This window comes from Entelurus aequoreus, linkage group LG07, assembly GCF_033978785.1.
Source record: "Entelurus aequoreus isolate RoL-2023_Sb linkage group LG07, RoL_Eaeq_v1.1, whole genome shotgun sequence".
Lineage (NCBI taxonomy): Eukaryota > Metazoa > Chordata > Actinopteri > Syngnathiformes > Syngnathidae > Entelurus > Entelurus aequoreus.
In genome coordinates this window covers 75464378-75492146 of record NC_084737.1, presented here as the reverse complement: position 1 = coordinate 75492146, position 27769 = coordinate 75464378, and the positions used below count along the sequence as shown (strand labels likewise).

General features: G+C 39.3%; 1 protein-coding gene across 1 annotated transcript in view; it reads right to left on the bottom strand.

Annotated features, from left to right (window-relative positions):
- LOC133654258 (protein SOGA1-like) overlaps window positions 1-27769 on the bottom strand; it is a 232345-nt gene that overhangs the window by 56925 nt on the left and 147651 nt on the right. Inside the window, 2 exon segments of the mRNA XM_062054484.1 lie at window positions 1164-1331; window positions 9945-10010. Of these exon segments, the coding sequence (XP_061910468.1) occupies window positions 1164-1331; window positions 9945-10010 (234 nt within the window).

Genomic DNA, 27769 nt, shown 5'->3' with positions numbered 1-27769 from the left:
ACCAGGTATGGTGAAGATAAGGTCCTTTTTTTAAAAAAATTATAAAATAAAATAAGATAAATAAATTAAAAACATTTTCTTGAATAAAAAAGAAAGTAAAACAATATAAAAACAGTTACATAGAAACTAGTAATGAATGAAAATGAGTAAAATTAACTGTTAAAGGTTAGTACTATTAGTGGACCAGCAGCACACACAATCATGTGTGCTTACGGACTGTATCCCTTGCAGACTGTATTGATATATATTGATATATAATGTAGGAAGCAGAATATTAATAACAGAAAGAAACAACCCTTTTGTGTGAATGAGTGTAAATGGGGGAGGGAGGTGTTTTGGGTTGGTGCACTAATTGTAAGTGTATCTTGTGTTTTTTATCTTGATTTAATAAAAAAACAAAACAAAAAAAAACAAAAACAAAAAAAAAACGATACCGATAATAAAAAAAAACGATACCGATAATTTCCAATATTACATTTTAACGCATATATCGGCCGATAATATCGGCAGGCCGATATTATCGGACATCTCTAATATTGATATATAATGTAGGAACCAGAAATATTAATAACAGAAAGAAACAACCCTTTTGTGTGAATGAGTGTAAATGGGGGAGGGAGGTTTTTTGGGTTGGTGCACTAATTGTAAGTGTATCTTGTGTTTTCTATGTTGATTTAATAAAAAAAAAATAAAAAAAAATAAAAAACGATACCGATAATAAAAAAACCGATACCGATAATTTCCGATATTACATTTTAACGCATATATCGGCCGATAATATCGGCAGGCCGATATTATCGGACATCTCTAACTGAGACCCTTTATGGTCCCCGGGACCCCTAAAAGGTAAAATAAATTAAAAAAACCATATATTTTGTTATGGTTTGAAAATTAAAAATATCAAAATGGCCCCCGCATGCTTTAATTTTTCCGTGTGCGGCCCTCAGTGGAAAAAGTTTATTCATCTTGTACACATTTGGACGGGTAAATTTCACGTTTTTGGCCTCATTATCGAGTGTCTTGTCAGTATGCCAGTATTGTACGTAATAACACAGATATGAACCATTATTTTACTCCATCATGTTAAAACGATGGGATTATGGTGGTAAAAAACATGCACAATTCCAGATATAATATCACATTTGAGCAAAAAAATCCAATACCTCCTCCACGGTGATGGAGGCGTCCACGTCCCCATACAAGGACCTGAATTTGGCCAGTTCCTCCTTCATGGCCTCGCTGTCCTTCGCCAGCTTGGTCAGCTTCTTGCACATGAGGGCTGACTCCTCTTTAGCGAAATGGAGTTGACATTTCAGGTCTGAGCTGTCTTCCTGCAGTCACGGAGCAGGGGAAAAAACAACAGCACCGCTTAATCTAAATGTCACAGCTTGTAGAAATAAATGTCTTTTGTTACTGCGGATTATTTGTCAAACAGGGTTGTTATTTGAAGGCGTTTGCGGCGCCTCATAGTGGTGGCGCTCAAAATGCCTTTGAAGAAATGCTCGCATGAATGGAAGACAGATATACTCAAAATGTTATCGTCATAAAACAAATGGGCAATGACTTATGGGCAATTACTGTAGTCAGCAAATCTAGCTCAAATTTTACACACATGTGCTTGTCGGTCCCCTAAAAGTGTGTACCAAATTCTGTAGCAATTCAACTAAACAGCCAAAAGTTACAGTTAGCTATGAACAATTTTTTTTTAAGTCAATACAGAAAATGTCCTGCTTTTTAAGACCGATAATGGGTTTTTATTAGTGTTGTACAGGTCCCGGTACCAAAATTATTTTGATACTTTTCGGTACTTTTCTAAATAAAGGGGACCACAAAAAATTGCTGTGGAGGGAGGTGTGGCCAGCGCGCCTGCAGGAGCAAAGCTCACCGCCTCTGTCTATGGTGCTGAGGACGAGCACCATCGGATGGGGGCGGGGCATGTGCTGACGGCGAGACACAGCTGGCAGGTGATTAGATTTCACAGTCTAATCATCTGTTGTCTTTAACAGTAAGCGGCCGGGAGCAGGGGGAGAGAGAGGATACGGACGTGGCTGAAAAGTCGCGTCCTGCTGGATAGAAAAATTGGTGACAAAATCGGTGTACATTCAAATCTGGTTAAAAACCGCACGCTTGGCTCCCGGGGCTGTGTCTACCAAGGGGAACGGCTGGGAAGCGACTTCCACAATTGCATTATTGGTTTTGTTTTACCAAAAATATCTTAGGGTACATTAAACATATGTTTCTTATTGCAAGTTTGTCCTTAAATAAAATAGTGAACATACTAGACAACTTGTCTTTTAGTAGTAAGTAAACGAACATAGACTTCTAATTTAGTCTGCTGACGTATGCAGTAACATATTGTGTCATTTTCCATTCTATTATTTTGTCAAAATTAGTAAGGACAAGTGGTAGAAAATGAATTATTAATCTACTTGTTCATGTACTGTTAATATCTGCTTACTTTCTCTTTTAACATGTTCTATGTACACTTCTGTTAAAATGTAATAATCACTTATTCTTCTGTCGTTTGATACTTTACATTAGTTTTGGATGATACCACAAATTTTGATAGTAGGCTAATATAGACACTTACATCATGTGTTGCCTTCATTATAACACTTATATAGGACTTTTAAAGTCATTTTGATAGTAGGCTAATATAGACACTTACATCATGTGTTGCCTTCACTGTAACACTTATATAGGACTTTTAAAGTCATTTTGATAGTAGGCTAATATAGACACTTACATCATGTGTTGCCTTCATTATAACACTTATATAGGACTTTTAAAGTCATTTTGATAGTTGGCTAATACAGACACTTACAACATGTGTTGCCTTCACTGTAACACTTATATAAGACTTTTAAAGTCATTTTGATAGTAGGCTAATATAGACACTTACATCATGTGTTGCCTTCATTATAACACTTATATAGGACTTTTAAAGTCATTTTGATAGTAGGCTAATATAGACACTTACATCATGTGTTGCCTTCATTATAACACTTATATAGGACTTTTAAAGTCATTTTGATAGTAGGCTAATACAGACACTTACATCATGTGTTGCCTTCATTATAACACTTATATAGGACTTTTAAAGTCATTTTGATAGTAGGCTAATATAGACACTTACATCATGTGTTGCCTTCATTATAACACTTATATGGGACTTTTAAAGTCATTTTGATAGTAGGCTAATATAGACACTTACATCATGTGTTGCCTTCATTATAACACTTATATAGGACTTTTAAAGTCATTTTGATAGTAGGCTAATATAGACACTTACATCATGTGTTGCCTTCATTATAACACTTATATAGGAATTTTTAAGTCATTTTGATAGTAGGCTAATATAGACACTTACATCATGTGTTGCCTTCATTATAACACTTATATAAAACTTTTAAAGTCATTTTGATAGTAGGCTAATATAGACACTTACATCATGTGTTGCCTTCATTATAACACTTATATAGGACTTTTAAAGTCATTTTGATAGTAGGCTAATACAGACACTTACATCATGTGTTGCCTTCATTATAACACTTATATAGGACTTTTAAAGTCATTTTGATAGTAGGCTAATATAGACACTTACATCATGTGTTGCCTTCATTATAACACTTATATGGGACTTTTAAAGTCATTTTGATAGTAGGCTAATATAGACACTTACATCATGTGTTGCCTTCATTATAACACTTATATAGGACTTTTAAAGTCATTTTGATAGTAGGCTAATATAGACACTTACATCATGTGTTGCCTTCATTATAACACTTATATAGGAATTTTTAAGTCATTTTGATAGTAGGCTAATATAGACACTTACATCATGTGTTGCCTTCATTATAACACTTATATAGGACTTTTAAAGTCATTTTGATAGTAGGCTAATATAGACACTTACATCATGTGTTGCCTTCATTATAACACTTATATAGGACTTTTAAAGTCATTTTGATAGTCGGCTAATACAGACACTTACAACATGTGTTGCCTTCACTGTAACACTTATATAAGACTTTTAAAGTCATTTTGATAGTAGGCTAATATAGACACTTACATCATGTGTTGCCTTCATTATAACACTTATATAAAACTTTTAAAGTCATTTTGATAGTAGGCTAATATAGACACTTACATCATGTGTTGCCTTCATTATAACACTTATATAGGAATTTTTAAGTCATTTTGATAGTAGGCTAATATAGACACTTACACTACCGTTCAAAGGTTTGGGGTCACCCAAACAATTTTGTGGAATAGCCTTCATTTCTAAGAACAAGAATAGACTGTCGAGTTTCAGATGAAAGTTCTTTTTTTCTGGCCATTTTGAGTGTTTAATTGACCCCACAAATGTGATGTTCCAGAAACTCAATCTGCTCAAAGGAAGGTCAGTTTTGTAGCTTCTGTAACGAGCTAAACTGTTTTCAGATGTGTGAACATGATTGCACAAGGGTTTTCGAATCATCAATTAGCCTTCTGAGCCAATGAGCAAACACATTGTACCATTAGAACACTGGAGTGATAGTTGCTGGAAATGGGCCTCTATACACCTATGTAGATATTGCACCAAAAACCAGACATTTGCAGCTAGAATAGTCATTTACCACATTAGCAATGTATAGAGTGTATTTCTTTAAAGTTAAGACTAGTTTAAAGTTATCTTCATTGAAAAGTACAGTGCTTTTCCTTCAAAAATAAGGACATTTCAATGTGACCCCAAACCTTTGAACGGTAGTGTACATTATGTCTTGCCTTCATTATAACACTTATATAAGACTTTTAAAGTAATTTTGATAGTAGGCTAATATAGCTAACATAGACACTTACATCATCATAACACTTATATAAGGCTTTTAATCTTTTGCGGCTCCAGACAGATTTTTTTTGTATTTTTCGTTCACTTTGGCTCTTTCAACATTCTGGGTTGCCGACCCCTGGTTTGGACAAATGAACCCAACTGCAGGTCACTCTGAAAGCCAAAGCTACATGTTTTATTTTAGATTCAAATACGATTTGCTTCAACCCTTCAAAAAGACAATGCTGATGTAGTGTTTGCCTAATCCTACACTCCCAAACCAATAAAGGGCAACAGAAACATGAGTTGAATCTCCCTGGTGGAGGGAGAACATCTTATTCATCCTGCCTGGCATCTCTGTGGGTGTGTTTGCTTTACAGCTCGTGAAGCGTTTCCAAACACATAAAGCGAGATGAGGGGCAGCACCTTCACAACCATTTATGGTGTGCTTTGGACACGAACAACCAATCAGGGGACCCGACTTCCCTTGTCTGGAGACATGACAGTACTCATGTTTAACAATCATGCATTTTAACTTAACATCTCAGTCCGGCTGGGGTTTTTTTTTTTTTTTCCATCTCCGCGGTACAAACGATGTCAACAAAGAGTGGGCCCGCATAAATACGATGAATGGAGGCAGACTAAAAAGAAGAAAATAAATAAATAAAATCATTGATTTATCTGAAGGATACGACACGCACGCTCTGGCCCGAGATAACCTGAACATGTCTGCTGTGAGCTTTAGTGTGGAATTATAGTCTTCAGCCACATAGCTTATGCCGTGGTTATGTGTTGCCATAATAATAATAATAACATCACAGGAATGTTTTATAAACAGCAGACATTATCATCATTATTTGCATTAACCATATCTAGACTGACTATTGATGAAAATTTGAATATTTGTAAAAATATATTCCAATTGAAAAACATATATAAAGACAGAACAATAAGATCATATGGACAGACATAAGTGTTTACATTTTGCTTTATATTTATTATTTTACTTATTTTTTGCCTGGTTTTGTATTTGTTTTGTATCATCCCGTGAAGTGTATATTCCTTTTTTTTTTTTTGTTCGGTTTGTACTTCATGAAGTTTTGCACTTGTTGTGTTTTTTTTGTTTGTTTTCATTATATTTGGATGTAATTGTTGGTTTATTTGATATCCATTAAGTAAGACTACGTATTATGTTGAAGGGGGCAGGAAAATATAAGATTTTTCTTCATCCTGCACCTTCTCAGGCATTGGTGTGTAAATGTATAATTGAATAATTGAGGTATAATTGTCTATCGATCAAAGATGCACATCAATGAAGGAGTTAAATAAAAATGAAAAATGAAAAAATGAAAAATAACAACCTATAACATGAATGCTTTAATCCATAAGAGCAGGGGTCCCCAAACTACGGGCCGGATTCGGCCCGCCAGCGTCCAAAATCAGGCCCGCGGGAAGTCCCAAGTATAAAAAAAAAATAGAATAAAAAATAAAAAAATAAATAAAAGTTTTTAATTTTTTAAATGTTTTTTTATTATTATTATTTTTCTTATTTACTTTGTACCGCGGGGGGGATGCTTTTTTTTTTTTTTTTCCCCATAAAGAAATACAATCATGTGTGCTTACGGACTGTATCCCTGCAGACTGTATTGATTTATATTGACATGCACATACGCAATATGTATATATACTGTGTTTTTTATGTTGATTTAATTAAAAAAAAAAATAAAAAAATAAAAAAAAAATGTTTTTTTTTTTTTAATTTCTTGCGCGGCCCGGTACCAATCGGTCCGCAGACCGGTACTGGTTGGTTGGGGACCACTGTACTAAAAAACTTGTCTTATATTAGTAAGTAAGCAAACAAAGGCTCCTAATTAGTCTGCTGACATATGCAGTAACATTTTGTGTCATTTATCATTCTATTATTTTGTCAACATTACAAAGGACAAACTGTAAAAAATGTATTATTAATCTACTCGTTCATTTACTGTTAATATCTGCTTACTTTCTCTTTCAACATGTTCTATCTACACTTCTGTTAAAATGTAATAATCACTTATTTTTCTGTTGATTGATACTTTAAATTAGTTTTGGATGATACCACAAATTTGGGTATCAATCCGATACCAAGTAGTTACAGGATGATACATTGGTCATATTCAAAGTCCTCATGTGTCCAGGGACATATTTCCTGGGTTTATAAACATAATATACATTTTTTTAAAAACTAAAGAAGATTTTGTGATGCTAAAAAATATCGATGTAATCATAGTAGTATGGACTAGATACGCTCCTGTACTTGGTATCATTACAGTGGATGTCTGGTGCAGATCCACCAATGGCGTTTGTTTATATTGTAGCGTCCCGGAAGAGTTGGTGCTGCAGGGAATTCTCCCAAAATGTGTTTGTCATTGTTGTTTAGTTTGTTTTCACTATATGGCACATATTTATGACAGTGTTGGCATTGTTCATACCGCCACCCTTAATGTGACATGTATGGCTGTTGACTAAGTATGCCCTCCATTCACTTTGGTGTAATGTGTTCAAAGTTGAGATGTATGTTTCAATTGATTGATGAATCGGACAGAGTGAAATCTTGTCTTGACTTTGTCAATTATTGACCCTTTATAACACATCCAGAGTCATGACACGGGTGTATGGCTACCTCTCGTCCAACAGGGATGAAGCCTGAAATCAATGTACTTGATTTGTCTCCATGGAGACGAGCATTAGTGATTTAGAGGTAGTTACAACTCTGCTGACTGCAGAGAGACATTAGCCGCTAGTTAGCCATGTCTTAAACCACCTCTTCCCTAGGGCGTTTCACCATTAGTCCGTTCTTCCTTTTCTGTCTACACACTGTGTAAGTACTCTGTGATTGTGCACTGCTGAACATGCTCCTCTGCATGACACGACATGACGACGACGACGGGTGGGGCACCGGTACTTTTTAGAGGCGGTATAGTACCGAATATGATTCATTATAGAGGCGGTATAGTACTGAATATTATTTATTGTAGAGGCGGTACAGTACCGAATATGATTCATTAGTATCGCGGTACTATACTAATACCTGTATACCGTACAACCCTACTTTGGAGCCTTGAGTATTGGCCGATACAGATATTGATCCGATCCGATATCAGCAGGAATCATACATCCTTAAATTATTTTGTACTGTTGAATGATAGAAAAGGCTTGATCAGGTGAAATTACTAAAACACAAAACAATGGTAAGAATTTAAAAAAACAAAACACTACTTTCCGGACTGGACGTATGCTCTCTTTAAATTAAAGTGGAGTGGTAGTTAGTTTTTGGTGACACCTAGTTAAATCAAGCTCACGACGCAGTACCAATATTTTTCGGATTATAAATCACTCCGGAGTATAAATCGCACCCCCGGCCAAACTATGAAAAAAAACCTGCGATTTATAATCCGAAAAATATGGTAAATTGAATGCTGCGGACACGTTTGTTACTTGGTACTGCCTTGGAGACTTTGTATCTGCAAGTAACATGCAACTATAAATATTCGATACTTGTTCATATTGACAAATGGACTGCAATATTGTTCACTTAAGCAGTGGTCCCCAACCACCGGGCCGCGGACCGGTAGACCGATTGGTATCGCACAAGAAATTAAAAAAAAAAAAAAAAAAAAAAATTTTTTTTTAAAATGAAATCAACATAAAAAACACAATATATACATTATATATCAATATAGATCAATACAGTCTGCAGGGATACAGTCCGTAAGCACACATGATTGTATTTATTTATGTAAAAAAAATTAAAAAATAAAAATAAAAATAAAAATTTAAATACCCCCCCACCGGTCCGTGGGACAAATTGTCAAGCGTTGACCGGTCCGCAGCTACAAAAAGGTTGGGGACCACTGCACTTAAGGATAGTTATTACGTATGTCCAGCTTGTGTGCTATTGTGTGCTTAGCTGTTGCGTAGCTGCTAGCCCCAAATAGTTTAGTTTAGTTTATTAAGGATCCCCATTAGTCTACACCGCAGTGGAGACTATTCTTCCTGGGGTCCAGGCAAAAACATCACACAATCACAAAACAAAAGATTAAAATGCAGTACAACATGATCAAATAATAAAATGTTGTAATACAAAAATAGCAACAACAAAGAACCAAAAAAATAATAATAAATTCGAGTTTACATAATATTGTTCATAACAAAGATAAAAAGAGCAATATAAAAATAGATATATATATATTTTTGCAAAAAAATAAATAAAACAAAGAACCAATGGCCTAAAATATATACATTAGTGTACCAAAGACAAACAATAAGTGACGAAAAAAGTTCCCTCCACCATTTTCTACTGCTTGTCCCATAATCAATAAAATAGTCAATAAAAACAGTCATGACATTAGGTACAATCTAGAATAATCTCTTTCCGCAATACTTCTCCTCTTAGTCTATTCTTAAAACCCACTCTGCTGGTGATTGATACCAAATATTGTGGAAGTCGGTTCCAGTAAGTGATTGCCCTATACATTACAGTCTTTTTCAAAACATCACTTTTGGGTTTAAGACGGGTGAAAGCACCTCTTAGGGCTAACCTGGTACCATAGTTGTGACTTTCACTTGCAAGCAACAGCTGAGAATACAGATATGAAGGTTTATGGTATGTATAGATTGTTTTTAAAAATAGAATCAAACTACACGCTAGTCTTTCACCAACTCTCATCCATGACAATTCATTATGCATGATCTCAACGCCGGTCCTAAATGAGCAATGGAGAGCTAGTGTAATGACTTCACTAAAATACAAGAAAAACCTACCTATGGGAGAACATTTAGATGTTAATTGTGTGTACGACATTTTAGATGCAAGTTGATGTATCATATATCAAATGTACGTCTAAATAATGTAAAATAGTCCAGTTTGAATATAATGTAGAATTTCCAAGTGACGTCATTACGTGATTCAAGTTAAGTGCCTTCAGTTGTCTCGTGTTGTGTCTTGTCCGTGTTCCATCAATGTTTCTCTGCATGGCTAATTGTCTTTTAAGGTTTACTTGCTGCAGACTATTTATCTTATTGAGCGTTCGGCTGGGAGTAGGTAGTAGTGTGTGTGTGTGTGTGTGTGTGTGTGTGTGTGTGTGTGTGTCACCTGTGGGCAGTGCTTCTTGTCGGGTTTGTTGTTGGTTGGCCGAGCTCCTTTTTTCTTCTGGGAGTTCTGCAAAAGAGCAAAGAGACGCATTAGTGAGACACCAACATTATATGAATATATTTAATGAACTGTGACATAATGAGCAAATGATATCCAGACTAATCCCAATTCAATTCACTGCACAGGCTTTCATTATAATATCACAATGATCACGCCTGACACATTCCAGTCCTACAGGGGGCAGTATAGACTATTACAACTACCACACACGGCAACCTTTTTTCACCACATCGCCATCTGCTGAATTAGGCGAGTTATTGCCTCCACTTGGCCACAATGCAAGCGGATTTACAGCAAATTCCAAAAACTGCATCAAAAGTTGATGTTTCCTTCTTTTGCCCATGTGCTACCTCTCCAAAATACACTTAAGTCATCTTTTAAGTGGTCTTACTCAACAATAAACACATGTCAATGAATACATAAACACTTCTTGGTGGATTTAATAGTAAATATTTAACAGAACTAGCAAGCTTAGCAGCCAGAATGTATGACAGCCACTCTTACACAATGACACAATGGCGTAGTGCAAAGCTGTCCAAAGTGCGGCCCGGGGGCCATTTGCGGCCCGCAGCTAATCGTTTACCGGCCCCCCACACATTCTGCAAAAATTGCAAAATTGATAGTATTGCAAAAATGAAAAAAAAACATTTAAAAAAAGTGGAATGAGGTGAAATCTAACGAGAAAAAGTTGCAATGTTGACACAAAGCTGCCATGCAGGCTCTTTTTTGCCATTGCTCAAAAAAAAAAAAAAGACAAAAAATCTCTGTTACAATGAATTATTACTTAAAAAATGTCACTTTAAAATGTTTTATGTGGAAAAAATATTGCATATATTGTGTGGTTGCCATAAAAAAAACATCAACGTTTTACTTGACAAAAGAGCATAATACAAACGAAATAATAGTTCAAACGTAAAATCGGCAGATATATCTGAAGTTGATCTCGCAATTTAAGTGTTGAAAGTAAAAAAAAAACTAATAAAAATGTATCACTTTATGAGTGGGGGACCTTTTGGATCCATAATATATTTAGTAGGATTTTATTTAACATTTCACTGTGATTACTCAAAAATATTAAATAATTCAAATCAATGGTGTCCTGCATTATTGATCTTTTAGGGCTCTAATTACTAAATACTGCATATTTCATTTTTACTATAAAAAACAAAGTTGTCTTTGACAGAAAAGGCATAAAACCTTTTTTTTTTTTTTTTTTTACTTTATATCAACCTGAAGTTGATATAGAGCAGGGGTCACCAACCTTTTTGAAACCAAGAGCTACTTCTTGGGTACTGATTAATGCGAAGGGCTACCAGTTTGATACACACTTAAATAAATTGCCAGAAATAGCCAAATTGCTCAATTTACCTTTAACTCTGTTATTATTAATAATTAATGATATTTACACTTATTTGAACAGTTTAAAAGAGGAGAAAACACGAAAAAAATGACAATTAAATTTTGAAACATAGTTTATCTTCAATTTCGACTCTTTAAAATTCAAAATTCAACCGAAAAAAAGGAGAGAAAAAATAGCTAATTCAAATCTTTTCGAAAAAAAATTTAAAAAAGAATTTATGGAACATCATTAGTAATTTTTCCTGATTAAGATTAATTTGAGGATTTTGATGACATGTTTTAAATAGGTTAAAATCCAATCTACACTTTGTTAGAATATATAACAAATTGGACCAAGCTATATTTCTAACAAAGACAAATCATTATTTCTTCAAGATTTTCCAGAACAAAAATGTTAAAAGAAACTCAAAAGACTTTGAAATAAGATTTAAATTTGATTCTACAGATTTTCTAGATTTGCCAGAATAATTGTTTTGAATTTTAATCATAATAAGTTTGAAGAAATATTTCACAAATATTCTTTTTCGAAAAAACAGAAGCTAAAATGAAGAATTAAATTAAAATTTATTGATCATTCTTTACAATAAAAACAATAAATTTACTTGAACATTGATTTAAATTTTCAGGAAAGAAGAGGAAGGAATTTAAAAGTTAAAAAGGTATATGTGTTTAAAAATCCTAAAATCATTTTTAAGGTTGTATTTTTTCTCTAAAATTGTCTTTCTGAAAGTTATAAGAAGCAAATTAAAAAAATTAATGAATTTATTTAAACAAGTGAAGACCAAGTCTTTAAAATATTTTCTTAGATTTTCAAATTCTATTTGAGTTTTGTCTCTCTTAGAATTAAAAATGTCGGGCAAAGCGAGACCAGCTTCCTAGTACATAAATAAAATTAAAAAAATAGAGGCAGCTCACTGGTAAGTGCTGCTATTCGAGCTATTTTTAGAACAGGCCAGCAGGCTACTCATCTGGTCCTTACGGGCTACCTGGTGCCCGCGGGCACCACGTTGGTGACCCCTTATATAGAGATTTACTGTAAGCGTTAAATAAAAAATAATAATAATTTGACTTATTTTTTACATTTTAATGACAGAGACGCTTTATGGTCCCCGGGAGCCCTAAAGGTAAAAAAAAAAAAAAAATCCATATATTTTGTTAAGGTTTGAAAATGAAAAATATCAAAATGGCCCCCGCATGCTTAAATTTTTCCGTGTGCGGCCCTCAGTGGAAAAAGTTTGGACACCCCTGGCGTAGTGGGTAGAGCGGCCGTGCCAGAAACCCGAGGGTTGCAGGTTTGCTCCCCGCCTCTTGACATCCAAATGGCTGCCGTTGTGTCCTTGGGCAGGACACTTCACCCTTGCCCCGGGTGCCGCTCACACCGGTGAATGAATTATGAATAAATGATAGGTGGTGGTCGGAGGGGCTTTGGCGGAAACTGGCAGCCTCGCTTCCGTCAGTCTACCCCAGGGCAGCTGTGGCTACAAATGTAGCTTACCACCACCAGGTATGAATGAATGATGGGTTCCCACTTCTCTGGGATAGCTTTGAGTATCTAATAATAGAAAAAGTGCAATATAAAATGTAATACATTATTATTAGATCCTCACTGAGCCAAATTTAATTCTGTCTCTGTTTAATTCTTTGAGGGGGGGGGGGGAGCATGGCCAGAGACAGGAGCAGACCCAACAAAGCAACCAAGAGAGACGGCTCCACCCTCAGCCGCCCACTAACTCTCGGTCAGATCCTCAAATACAAGACAGCTTTGTCGAGGTACAATTCTTATATCCATGTCAATAAGATAACTAAAAGTGACCAAAACAGCCACTTGATGCTTTTTGTGCTTGGCGGAGGTCATTGTAAATAATCATCAATACAGAAAATAGCATTCTCTGTTGTTGAAATACAAACCCCGTTTCCATATGAGTTGGGAAATTGTGTTAGATGTAAATATAAACGGAATTTGCAAATAATTTTCAACCCATATTCAGTTGAATATGCTACAAAGACAACATATTTGATGTTCAAACTGATAAAAAAAATATTTTTTTGCAAATAATCATTAACTTTAGAATTTGATGCCAGCAACACGTGACAAAGAAGTTGGGAAAGGTGGCAATAAATACTGATAAAGTTGAGGAATGCTCATCAAACACTTATTTGGAACATCCCACAGGTGAACAGGCAAATTGGGAACAGGTGGGTGCCATGATTGGGTATAAAAGTAGATTCCATGAAATGCTCAGTCATTCACAAACAAGGATGGGGCGAGGGTCACCACTTTGTCAACAAATGCGTGAGCAAATTGTTGAACAGTTTAAGAAAAACCTTTCTCAACCAGCTATTGCAAGGAATTGAGGGATTTCACCATCTACGCTTCGTAATATCATCAAAGGGTTCAGAGAATCTGGAGAAATCACTGCACGTAAGCAGCTAAGCCCGTGACCTTCCATCCCTCAGGCTGTACTGCATCAACAAGCGACATCAGTGTGTAAAGGATATCACCACATGGGCTCAGGAACACTTCAGAAACCCACTGTCAGTAACTACAGTTGGTCGCTACATCTGTAAGTGCAAGTTAAAACTCTCCTATGCAAGGCGAAAACCGTTTATCAACAACACCCAGAAACGCCGTCGGCTTCGCTGGGCCTGAGCTCATCTAAGATGGACTGATACAAAGTGGAAAAGTGTTCTGTGGTCTGACGAGTCCACATTTCAAATTGTTTTTGGAAACTGTGGACGTCGTGTCCTCCGAACCAAAGAGGAAAGGAACCAGCCGGATTGTTATAGGCGCAAAGTGTAAAAGCCAGCATCTGTGATGGTATGGGGGTGTATTAGTGCCCAAGACATGGGTAACTTACACATCTGTGAAGGTGCCATTAATGCTGAAAGGTACATACAGGTTTTGGAGCAACATATGTTGCCATCCAAGCAACGTTACCATGGACGCCCCTGCTTATTTCAGCAAGACAATGCCAAGCCACGTGTTACATCAACGTGGCTTCATAGTAAAAGAGTGCGGGTACTAGACTGGCCTGCCTGTAGTCCAGACCTGTCTCCCATTGAAAATGTGTGGCGCATTATGAAGCCTAAAATAGCACAAGGGAGACCCCCGGACTGTTGAACAACTTAAGCTGTACATCAAGCAAGAATGGGAAAGAATTCCACCTGAGAAGCTTCAAAAATGTGTCTCCTCAGCTCCCAAACGTTTACTGAGTGTTGTTAAAAGGAAAGGCCATGTAACACAGTGGTGAACATGCCCTTTCCCAACTACTTTGGCACGTGTTGCAGCCATGAAATTCTAAGTTAATTATTATTTGCAAAAAATAAATAAAGTTTATGAGTTTGAACATCAAATATCTTGTCTTTGTAGTGCATTCAACTGAATATGGGTTGAAAAGGATTTGCAAATCATTGTATTCCGTTTATATTTACATCTAACACCATTTCCCAACTCATATGGAAACGGGGTTTGTACATACAAAATAAAATACCAAAGTAGCTATTTTTGTTATTGACAGGCTTCAGTGTTTTCCAGCCACATGTTTAGCCAACCACGCCCACACAGCTTGAACAACACTTATCGAGTTACGTAGCTCCTTTGGCGCGAGTCATTGCCATGAAGACGACCGTCATCGCCGCGGCGATGTTTATCACCGGGGCAACATCACACCAACGAGAGGCATCACAGCTGTATTACGCCCCCGTCGATGCGAGCGCACTTGACAAAGGGAGATAACAACAAAGAAGGGAAAGGGCTGATGAAATCAACCAAAAAAAGCGGGCTAATGAGCCGCTCTCTTACACGCCCGTCCGAGTGTCTGCTCGGCGCGTTTAGACTCTCATAAATCACCATCCCTGCTGCATTTTACAGCTACAGGGCAAGCTTATCCTGGGCTCTGTTTGTTTCCATGGCGACCAGCCACTCCGCAGCGGACAACAGCAAAAGAGGAAAATGGAGGGAGGCAAGGAAGGAAGGAAGGGAAGGACAGAAGGAGAAATAGCTTGTCTACGGTTTTAAGTTTCTTTTGAACATTGAAACACAGTTCAAGTCCAATTTGCACAATTCAACTTGTCTGAAAAGGAGTAGGAAGAAGCAGATCATACTTAATCCGGTAGAAACTGTTCACTTCCTGGGTTGAATAAGAAAAATGTTATTCATCTAATTTATGCATAAGAGATCCTCTTATTCCTCTCTATATGTGAATTACAAAGTATAAACAACTATTTATTCATGACAACTTTATTGATTATTTACCAATTCATCTACCACCTACTCAGTGGCCTGGTGGTTTGAGTGTCCGCCCTGAGATCGGTAGGTCGTGAGTCATACCAAAGACTATAAAAATAGGACCCATTACCTCCCTGCTTGGCACTCAGCATCAAGGGTTGGAATTGGGGGTTAAATCACCAAAAATAATTTTCTGGGCGTGGCCACCGCTGCTGCTCACTGCTCCCCTCACCTCCCAGGAGGTGAACAAGGGGATGGGACAAATGCAGAGGACACATTTCGACACACCTAGTGTGTGTGTGACTATCATTGGTACTCTGACTTTAACTTTAATACAAATTGAGCACAGGAAGTGAACAAATAAATGTGTTAAAAAAATTGCTATGGTATGGAAAAGGGGTAGGATTAAACACGCTCCGCTTCTTCCTGCTTCTTTTCGGACATGTTGCAATGACAAACTGTAAATATGTAACTGTGTCAGAATAATTGTATCTAAGTTATCACAAAACTTTGTGTTTCCATGATTTCCCGGCGAGAGGACAAAAGCTGTCTTTGATCTTACCAAGCAAAAGGCTTGTAAAACCGCACTGTGTAGGATGGGAAGCGACATGAAGGTGTCGGTCTCTTTGATCTATTGTAATCCACAGGAAGATCTTGTCTTGACCCGAGATCTACAAAGCGGAGAGGAAGCAGGACCTGACGCATGCTCCAGGCATCTTTTCTTTGAACTGTTTTGTGACCAAGGGCGACGGCTGTTTACGACCCCCCTCCCTTTAGAAACAGCTGATGCTATGTAATCAGGTAAAGTCCAAATAAAAGAGGAGGCTTAGAATCCTCTTGCCAGAGCGTGGTGGAAGACTGTGCAAAGAGTACAGCCCAGACGTTTCTCCTCAATGAGCTAAATTGAATTATGTCTCTGTTTCATTCCTTGCTTCTTGTCTGTTTAATAGATGTCATCGGTGTTTGAACCTGACAGTAACTGTATGCATGTTCAAAATACATTATAAGTGTTACCACAAGTTAGCGCTTAGTTGATATCCTGCATTTTTTTCTACGTTATACAATTATTTAAACAATTACCATCAAAACATAAAGAACATTTATGTAAACGTTGCATAAAATAAACAAGTACAAAATGATTAATAAACAATAATATACTTAAATACAAAAATAAAATAAAAAACGTTTTCCCAGTACCAACTGTCAAACCTAATAATGAATGGATGAATAGACAGAAACATTGTAATAAATAGTTATATTGGGTGCTTTAAAATTAACTGTTTTTAATTTTTGCGCTATTCAGTCCTTCCAGGAATCTGCAAATGCCGCAATTGCGAAAATTCACGCAAATTCAACCAATCCTTGCAAATTTTGCATATCTTCTCAACTTTGTCCAATGCACGCAATTTCCCCGGACATTTTGGCCAACCAGCATAATTTTTACCAAACGAATGTGTCTCTTTATTGATCTGACATCACAGGGACAAAGATAAGACCTTTTGGAGAAAAGTTCTGTGGTCAGATGAAACAAAATTTGAGCTGTTTGGCCACAATACCCAGCAATATGTTTGGAGGAGAAAAGGTGAGGCCTTTAATCCCAGGAACACCAATTCCTACCATCGAGCATAGTGGTGGTTGTCACGATCACGGGGTCGCAGCTTGCTGCGCGGTTGTTCTCCCAATGCAAAGGAACGGCTCCGGACGAAGGCGTAAGGTAGGAAGTGATTTATCTATCATAAATCATCCAATAAACAAAAACAACAAGGATGCGTGCAGAGCGCACGGGAAGTTAAGGAACTTATTACTTAGCATAGGCAAAAGACAAGGAACACTAGAACTCAAAAACTCACGTGACAAGTGCATGGAGCAAACACAATGAGAGCAGGACGAGTGACTGGCAAAGGCAACTTAAATAATGCCTCTGATTAGCGCTCGGGAAGCAGGTGAGCGGGCGAGCACTAATCAGAGACAGGTGCACACAAAGAGTGACCATGACAACCAAAACAAACTCACAGGAGCACAACAAATAACAAAAGGAGTCCAAAATTAACAGAAAACACAAAAACATGATCCGGACCATGGATCATGACAGTACCCCCTCCTCAAGGACAGATACCAGATGTCCATATGAAAAAAAACAAAAAACAAGCAGGGTCAAAAGTCACGGGCGGGCGGAGGGAGGACTTGGAGGTGGGTCGCCAGGCCAAGTGTCCCCGAATCCACCGAGGCAAAGTCAAGTGGCGGCGGCGAGTGGAACGCCGCTGCAGCAAGCGAGGCGGGCGACCAGGGAATGGCCACATTCGTGGCCGACGGGGAGGTGGGCGCACTTGGCGAGGCGGACGACCAGGGAGCGGCCACATCCGTGGTCGACGAGGAGGTGGGCGTGTCGGCGCCGTCATGGCAGGCGTGGCAGCAGGCACCGGCGCCGTCATGGCAGGCGTGGCAGCAGGCACCGGCGGCGAGTCAGGCGTGATTGCAGGTACCACCGGCGAGTTTGGCGTGCTTGCAGGTACCACCGGTGAGTCTGGCGTGCTTGCAGGTACCACCGGCGTCTGGCGTGGTGCGGGTGCAGGCGTCTGCCGAGGAGCGGGTGCAGGCGTCTGCCGAGGAGCGGGTGCAGGCGTCTGCCGAGGAGCGGGTGCAGGCGTCTGCCAAGGAGCGGGTGCAGGCGTCTGCCGAGGAGCGGGTGCAGGCGTCTGGCGAGGAGCGGGTGCAGGCGTCTGGCGAGGAGCGGGTGCAGGCGTCTGGCGAGGAGCAGGTGCAGGCGTCTGGCGAGGAGCAGGTGCAGGCGTCTGGCGAGGAGCAGGTGCAGGCGTCTGGCGAGGAGCAGGTGCAGGCGTCTGGCGAGGAGCAGGTGCAGGCGTCTGGCGAGGAGCAGGTGCAGGCGTCTGGCGAGGAGCAGGTGCAGGCGTCTGGCGAGGAGCAGGTGCAGGCGTCTGGCGAGGAGCAGGTGCAGGCGTCTGGCGAGGAGCAGGTGCAGGCGTCTGGCGAGGAGCAGGTGCAGGCGTCTGGCGAGGAGCAGGTACTGGTGTGGGAACCAGCCGAGGTGCAGGTACTGGTGTGGGAACCAGCCGAGGTGCAGGTACTGGTGTGGGAACCAGCCGAGGTGCAGGTACCGGAGATGGCGGCTTCTGCAGGCCCACCGGAGATGCTGGTGGCGTCTGCAGGCCCACCGGAGATGCTGGTGGCGTCTGCAGGCCCACCGGAGATGCTGGTGGCGTCTGCAGGCCCACCCGGGCTGAGGTTAGCCATGAGCATGGCAGAGGTGGTCTCGCTGGGGGTTGCGGCTTGGCATGCCGACGGACTGGTGGTGGAGGACGGGCTGGAGGTTGCGGCTTGGCTGGGCGCAGCCGAGCAGCCCCACCAGCACAGCTCCCGGCCCCAGCCCCCCCCTCAAGGGGCGGATACCAGACGCGCTGCTTGCGGTCTGGAACAGTCTTTACGGGTGGGTGGCGGGAAGTCAGGAGGGGGGCAAAATCCTCCCCTCTAAATTGTCCAAAATGTCTTTTCCCACCCCCCACCTGAGGTCTTTTGGGAGGATGAGAGGAAAAAGTCACTGACGTGGGCGGGGCTAGAGTCCTAGGGGGCGGAGCTTGGCACTCAGAAGGAGACTGTGGCTGACATCTAAATTTCAAAAGAATGTCCTGACAAGGTATAATTTTAGAATTAAATTCTTTAGGAGGTTGTTGACGCAAAGAGACAGAATTCAGAAAAAAAAAATTCTGGGCCATGACGTCATCAGCCGTGGACGGAGTGACGTCATCGGGGGAAGGATACTGGGCTGCCTGCAACTTGCTTCGGTCCGGGGGAGGAGCTTGCGGGAGTGACGCGTTCTGACGGCGAGGCGAAGCCCTTCTGGACGGCTTCCGCCTTTGCCTGCGCGTCCGGTACTGCTGTGTAGCGGCGATGTCTTCGGACCAGAGGGAGTCGATGGGGATCAGGGAGCCTCCAGGTCCCCACATAAGGTTCGACCTCTCCTCCGTCGAATAGCGAAGCGTCTCCACTTCCATCGCTCGCAACACCATGCGCGTACCTTCATCCATCTCCCTCTGGTCCGCTTGCGGGAGAACGGATGCTGCTCTCATTCTGTCACGATCACGGGGTCGCAGCTTGCTGCGCGGTTGTTCTCCCAATGCAAAGGAACGGCTCCGGACGAAGGCGTAAGGTAGGAAGTGATTTATCTATCATAAATCATCCAATAAACAAAAACAACAAGGATGCGTGCAGAGCGCACGGGAAGTTAAGGAACTTATTACTTAGCATAGGCAAAAGACAAGGAACACTAGAACTCAAAAACTCACGTGACAAGTGCATGGAGCAAACACAATGAGAGCAGGACGAGTGACTGGCAAAGGCAACTTAAATAATGCCTCTGATTAGCGCTCGGGAAGCAGGTGAGCGGGCGAGCACTAATCAGAGACAGGTGCACACAAAGAGTGACCATGACAACCAAAACAAACTCACAGGAGCACAACAAATAACAAAAGGAGTCCAAAATTAACAGAAAACACAAAAACATGATCCGGACCATGGATCATGACAGTGGTAGTATTATGTTCTGGGCCTGTTTTGCTGCCAATGGAACTGGTGCTTTACAGAGAGTAAATGGGACAATGAAAAAGGAGGATTACCTCCAAATTCTTCAGGACAACCTAAAATCATCAGCCCGGAGGTTGGGTCTTGGGCGCAGTTGGGTGTTCCAACAGGACAATGACCCCAAACACACGTCAAAAGTGGTAAAGGAATGGCTAAATCAGGCTAGAGTTAAGGTTTTAGAATGGCCTTCCCAAAATCCTGACCTAAACGTGTGGACAATGCTGAAGAAACAAGTCCATGTCAGAAAACCAACAAATTTAGCTGAACTGCACCAATTTTGTCAAGAGGAGTGGTCAAAAATTCAAGCAGAAGCTTGTGGATGGCTACCAAAAGCGCCTTATTGCAGTGAAACTTGCCAAGGGACATGTAAGCAAATATTAACATTGCTGTATGTATACTTTTGACCCAGCACATTTGCTCACATTTTCAGTAGACCCATAATAAATTCGTAAAAGAACCAAACTTCATGAATGTTTTTTGTGACCAACAAGGATGTGCTCCAATCACTCTATCACAAAAAAATAAGAGTTGTAGAAATGATTGGAAACTCAAGACAGCCATGACATGATGTTCTTTACAAGTGTATGTCAACTTTTGATCGCGACTGTAAATGCGATGCCTCCTCAATGTGAACGCTCTCGCGCTTCGGTCGCATTCATCCGACCACAACGTCATCAAAAAGCAATAAGACTCATAATTATTCACCAAAATAGACGGTTATAAAATAAATAGTTGACAACGGAGCAGAAAATAGATACAAATAAAACGGTTTAGGAACTCTCGTTGAAGTTTTTCCACTCCTGTCTACGAGTGCTCGCCCACAGGCACACTCTTCATCCAGACGTCAAATCAAAACATCCCGTAAAACTGCCAAAGCTAAAATACTTGTCCTCTTCCTTCTTAATCTTCTGTGCGCAATAATTCAGAAAATGTTGGGTTTGATTGCACAGATTTTTCACAAATGCGCCAGTACTTGGACCGACGAGAGTGGAAGTCATGTTTGCTTGCGTAAACACCGCAGTGCGTGCGACGTCATGACGTCATTGCCACATGTGGGTCAGATTGCATTCACATTAGAAATCGGAAAAAAATTGTAACGTGAATAACCACTAAAACAAAAAAATCCGAAATGCACATCCGACCCTGCAGTGTGAATGTAGCCTACATTTATGCAAACCTTTGACCAAAGGACCACATTACATGTTATGTAGTCCAGTGGTCCCCAACCTTTTTTGCGACACAGACCGGTTTAATGTAGGCATTATTTTCAGGGACCGGCTTTCCACTTGTGCCAGATAAATACAGCAAAATTAAGTGCATGAAAAATACAACTCACTATAACGCGGAATTAGTGAAAGCCCTGAGCTTGTTTCTTTGCAATGAGATGCAGATAGAAATCAGCCTTTGGCTACAATCTGTCACTCTTCTATTTGATATGTTCATTAATGTGCATCGTATCATGTCACAATGTTAGAACCAATGGCAACTTCCTATGAGGAGTTTTATTAAACATCTATAAACAAGCTCATTGGTGTGTCTAGTGCACAGGTGTCAAACTCAAGGCCCGCCACGTCATTTTATATGGCCCGCAAAAGCCTGGAAATAATGTGTCAATAAAATACCTTAGATTTTCTTTCTTTACTTAGGGTTAGGGTTATTTTCTTATTTAAGGTGTTAGTTTTTTTTTTCTAGTTATACAGGGTAAACAAAAACAGTGTCCAATTTTGCAACAAATATTTTATCCAACTTTGTTGGTCAAAATCCAAATAAATACTTAAATATCTGCTTAAAGGCCTACTGAAACCTACTACTACCGACCACGCAGTCTGATAGTTTATATATCAATGATGAAATCTTAACATTGCAACACATGCCAATACGGCCGGGTTAACTTATAAAGTGACTTTTAAAACTTCCCGGGAAATATCCGGCTGAAACATCGCGGTATGATGACGTATGCGCGTGACGAAGTCCGAGTAACGGAAGTTATGGTACCCCGTAGAATCCTATACAAAAAGCTCTGTTTTCATTTCATAATTCCACAGTATTTTGGACATCTTTTGCAATTTGTTTAATGAACAATGAAGGCTGCAAAGAAGACAGTTGTAGGTGGGATCGGTGTATTAGCAGCGGACTACAGCAACACAACCAGGAGGACTTTGTTGGAGCGCTAGCCGCGCTAACCGCGCTAGCCGCGCTAGCCGCGCTAGCCGCCGACCTCACCTTGACTTCCTACGTCTCCGGGCCGCCAAACGCATCGGGTGAAGTCCTTCGTCCTTCTGCCGATCGCTGGAACGCAGGTGAGCACGGGTGTTGATGAGCAAATGAGGGCTGGCTGGCGTAGGTGGAGAGCTAATGTTTTTAGCATAGCTCTGTGAGGTCCCGTTGCTAAGTTGCTAAGTTAGCTTCAATGGCGTTGTTAGCACAGCATTGTTAACCTTCGCCAGCCTGGAAAGCATTAACCGTGTATTTACATGTCCACGGTTTAATAGTATTGTTGATTTTCTATCTATCCTTCCAGTCAGATGTTTATTTTTTTGTTTCTATATGCAGTTAAAGCACGATGCTATCACGTTAGCTCGTAGCTAAAGCATTTCGCCGATGTATTGTCGTGGAGATAAAAGGCACTGAATGTCCATTTTGCGTTCTCGACTCTCATTTTCAAGAGGATATAGTATCCGAGGTGGTTTAAAATACAAATCCGTGATCCACAATAAAAAAAGGAGAGTGAGGAATCCAATGAGCCAGCTTGTACCTAAGTTACGGTCAGAGCGAAAAAAGATACGTCCATCACTGCCTCTCAAGTCCTTCACTGTAACGTTCCTCATCTACGAATCTTTCATCCTCGCTCAAATTAATGGGGTAATCATCACTTTCTCGGTCCGAATCTCTCTCGCTCCATTGTAAACAACGGGGAATTGTGAGGAATACTAGCTCCTGTGACGTCACGCTACTTCCGGTACAGGCAAGGCTTTTTTTTATCAGCGAGCAAAAGTTGCGAACTTTATCGTCGATTTTCTCTATTAAATCCTTTCAGCAAAAATATGGCAATATCGCGAAATGATCAAGTATGACACATAGAATGGATCTGCTATTCCCGTTTAAATAAAAAAAAATCCTTTCAGTAGGCCTTTAACTTATGATTTCGAAGCAAGTTATCCATCAAATTGTACACTATAAAAATGACCAATAGATTTTACTGTAAAATTGATGGAGTTTTTACAGCATATTACTTTAAAAAAACGACCAATGTATGTTTTTTTTACAGTAAAATTCTGTCGAATGAGCTGTCAGTTTTTTGTTTTTTAGTGAAAAATCCGCGGTTGATGATTTTATGGTACCACATTTTATTATGGTAAAAAACTGGCAGCTAAGTTGCCAAAATAAAATTAAACAGCGGTACTGTATTTCTATTTACAATAACATGTTGTAAAAATAATAATAATTAAAGCTGCAAGCAGCGATGGACGGGACCGACTTTGAGGGCTCATAAAATCCAAACCGGAGCAGTAATTAAAACTCTTTCATCAACTTTTAATCAGAAGGGTTCAATCTCTCTCCTGTGCTAATTTGAAGCCGACACGACAAACGCGCTCAGAGGAGATAATGTTTGAAAAAAGGTGACTGTTTTTACTCAACTTTTGTTTTGAAGGGGGAATTGCAAACTTCCTGTTGATTTTTTCTGGGGGTTGTCAGTGTATGAAATCTAGGTCTAAGTGAGACCTACATAGAGGTTTATATGTTATGTCTCTACGACATTCCTACTGGGAGTTAGAGGCAGTTTTGTCTGTGTTTTCTTCCTAGGGGGCGCTAGAGCGCAATTTTGAGTTTTAGGGTTTGGTTTTTTGATTAGATCGCAATTTTCGCCAGTCCTGATGTGTGTGTCCAATTTGGTGAGTTTTGAAGCATGTTAAGGGGGTCAAATTACAGCTCAAAGAGGCGGCGGTATAATAATAAAACGCTAGAAATACAATAGGGTCCTCTGTCCCAAAGGGACTCGGTCCCTAATAACAAAAAAAAAACCATATATTTTACAGTAAAAGTCTGGCAACTTTTTTTCTGTAAAAAAAAACCAGTGGTAAAATCCGCAGATTTTTTTTACCTACGTATATGAAATTTAAAAAAAAATATTTAAACTCAATTATTTACTGTTACAAGCGACCCTCTCATGGTAGCCGTGACTGCGGTGTGGCCCTCAATGAAAACAAGTTTGACACCCCTGGTCTAGTGGGACAGGCCGAAGTTAAGTTGGATAAAATGAAGTCTAAGTTGGTAGCAAATGCGTCACGGACCGGTACCGGTCCCCGGACCACTGATGTAGACCACAAGGAAGTGTTTGCAATGTAGAAAAGAAATCAAACTAGGATCCCTTTAAAACAGTACAGTCAATTGACAATAAGCGCTGAGTGAGTGCGTTTACTGCCTTCTAGTGCCTGCTTTTAAGTTGGTTCGGTATAAAACGAGTAAAACATCAATACAGTTTCGAAACAGTTGAAATCCGGTGGAGGTTTCAAGGAAGAAATCCCAAGTTGACTCAATGTGACTGAAAAAAATAAACCTCAAAACATTGCAACATTTGCCACAACTTTGGGAAAAAAAGCTGCCACAAATTTGGACATTTTCCTCCGCAACAATCACAGAAAAAGCCCATAGAATCCTGGAGGCACTGATTATTACCTAATCTTTTTTTCTTCACATTTGCCAGCGTCTCCTCCCTTCCTGCGTTACCGCCCATTCTCTTACTCGCTCCTCACATCATATTTTCCTTTTCCATTCCGCTATACTTTTTGGCCGCAACACCGCTTTTTAAGAGCCCTTTATCACAGCGCCGACAGTCTACCACGTTTAACCGGGCCATCAATAAAGCTGCTTGCTGATGGAAGGCATTGATTCTGGCTGCAAGTCCAACAAATGTTAGAGGAACTATTTGATCGGGATTTTTGCTGAGGAACATCAAAGAATGGGATTAATAATGCCACCGTGGAATTTCACGTTTCCCCTTTTGCAAGTCTTGATTTGTGAGGCTGCACGGGCAACATTGAACACACATATGATGCAACTTTATTTAAAAGGGCCACACACCATTCACTTAAATTGGTTATGCAACATACCATACAGGGATACAGTATATTTTAAAGCTCTTCAAAGGATGTGTAAAGCCTGCAATATTCATGCTCTGGGCTATCTGGGACTGCAAGAGAAACTAGAGCATATGTAGAATTGTGGCTATAATTCTATTTATGGGGGTTTGTTTGAAAACAGGGCATGATTCAAAATTCCAAGAAGATTTAATTCCCAGTTCTTCAATAGGCGTATACCAGGCCCGGGCAATTATTTTCACTCAGGGGCCAAATTTAGAGAAAAAAATGTGTCTGGGGGCCGGTATATCTATTTTTAGGAACACTAATACAAAAACTCACAATAATGTCTGATTGAATTCTAAAAACATTATGACAGACCGCCTGAGAAAAGGAATGGCATTTTTTAAATGTTCTACTGAATTAAACACCCAGAAAGTACATGACAATAATGTGGGATTTACAATATTAACTATGAATGATAAAACACTGAATATTGACAACATATGAACGTCACACCCCCTCTCCATCCACATATTTTACAATCAAGCGAAACGCAACAAAAATGCAACAAACAACAAAATAAAAACGCAAAGGGTAAAAAAACAAAAACGGAAACTACAAATAAAATGACCTCAAATATACATAAAATACGAGGCATAATGATGCATTATGTACATACAGCGGGCATAAATAGCATGTTAGCATCGATTAGCTTGCAGTCATGCAGTGACCAAATATGTCTGATTAGCACTCCACACAAGTCAATAACATCAACAAAGCTCACCTTTGTGCATTCACGCACAGCATAAAACGTTTGATGGACAAATAGAGACAAAGAAGGAGTGGCATGAAACACGTCTTTCTGTGGCAGCGTCAAGGAAAGGTGTACACGTAAACAAACTACGGTGCGTTCAAGGACTTCCGAAATTAGTAGGACGAAATGGCGCTCGCCAAATACTCTCATCAGTGAAGCATGTTTAATGTAAACAGTGGGATTTTTCTAACAATTGGGAAGGTTTGTGTCATGTTTGTCATCCTACAGAAACCATATTAAAACAAAAAATATATTTTTTCCTCATCTTTTTTCCCCCATTTTCACACATTTTTGAAAAAAGCTCCAGGGAGCCACTAGAGCGGCGCTAAAGAGCTGCCTGTGGTTGCCAACCATTGCCTTAAGTCAGGGGTGTCCAAACTTTTTCCAACTGAGGGCCGCACACTGAAAAATCAAAGCAAGCGGGGGCCATTTTGATATTTTTTATTTTAAAAACCAATACAATATATGTATAAAAAATATACATTTAGGCCTCCACTCAGGCTTGATCCAGAGGACCCCAAAGGGTTTAGGTTAAAAAAAAAGTTAAAAAAAAGTCATTATTTAGTATTATTATTATTATTATTATTATTATTATTATTATTATTCAAAGTTTAAATATCTAGATCAACATTAGGTATAGCTGTCAATATAACATTTTTTGCTTTTTAGATTCAAGTTGTATGCCCTTTTTGTCAAAGAAAACCCATTTTTTTATGGAAAAAACATGAAATATGAAATATTTTCCCCCAATAAAATTTTAAAGTGGAACATTTCACATTATATAATAATTGGAGCTCATAACATAACTCATAACAACATTGATTTTAATGTATTATTATTTTTTGAGCAATGACACTTAAAAAAAACAAAAAAAGTCCCACTAAAATTATTGGGGATCCAAAAGGGTCCTGCTCAGTAAAGTGTTAAAAAATAAATCGTAATTTTTTTTAAAACTGTTAACACAATAGTCTCGAGATCAACTTCAGATCTATCCGTCAATTATAACTTGTATTGTTGTTTATTATGTTCCTTGTTTGTTCATTTTAGGCCCTTGTTTAAAAAAACCAAAAAAAAAACATAGTTTTTTATATGGCAAACACAAAATATGCAACATTTTCCACAAAAAATATCTCAAAGTGGAATATTTAATGTGACCTAATTTGAGCCTTGGATAGGTCAATAATTCATAATAACATTGTTTTTGATTCATTATTATGTTTTAAAGAAAGAAACAGCCTGCATGACAGCTTAGTGTTATTAGTCAACATAGCAACATTTTATTGTCACCTGTTACTCTTCTATACTACTTTTTATGTTTTTTAATCGTATTTTTACAATGTGCCGTGGGGCCGTTAAAAAATGACCTGCGGGCCGCACTTTGGACATCCCTGCCTTAAGTGGACTGACAAGTGTGTCAAATCTGAGCAAGACTAGCTGAAAGCCATGGTTAATTTTTTCAACCAAAACATTTTTTTAATTGAATGTACATGTATTTTGTGTGTATGTCCTCTTTATTGACCTAAATATTACATTCTCTGGCGACACCCCATTCTGGCATACTCTTAGTAAAATTATACATGCCTAATGCACAGTATTTTATATATATTTTTGCAATAATTACAATATTCTAGTTTTTTATTTCAGGCCTATTTTGTGGGGTGACATTTTTCCGACAAAAATGAGATCA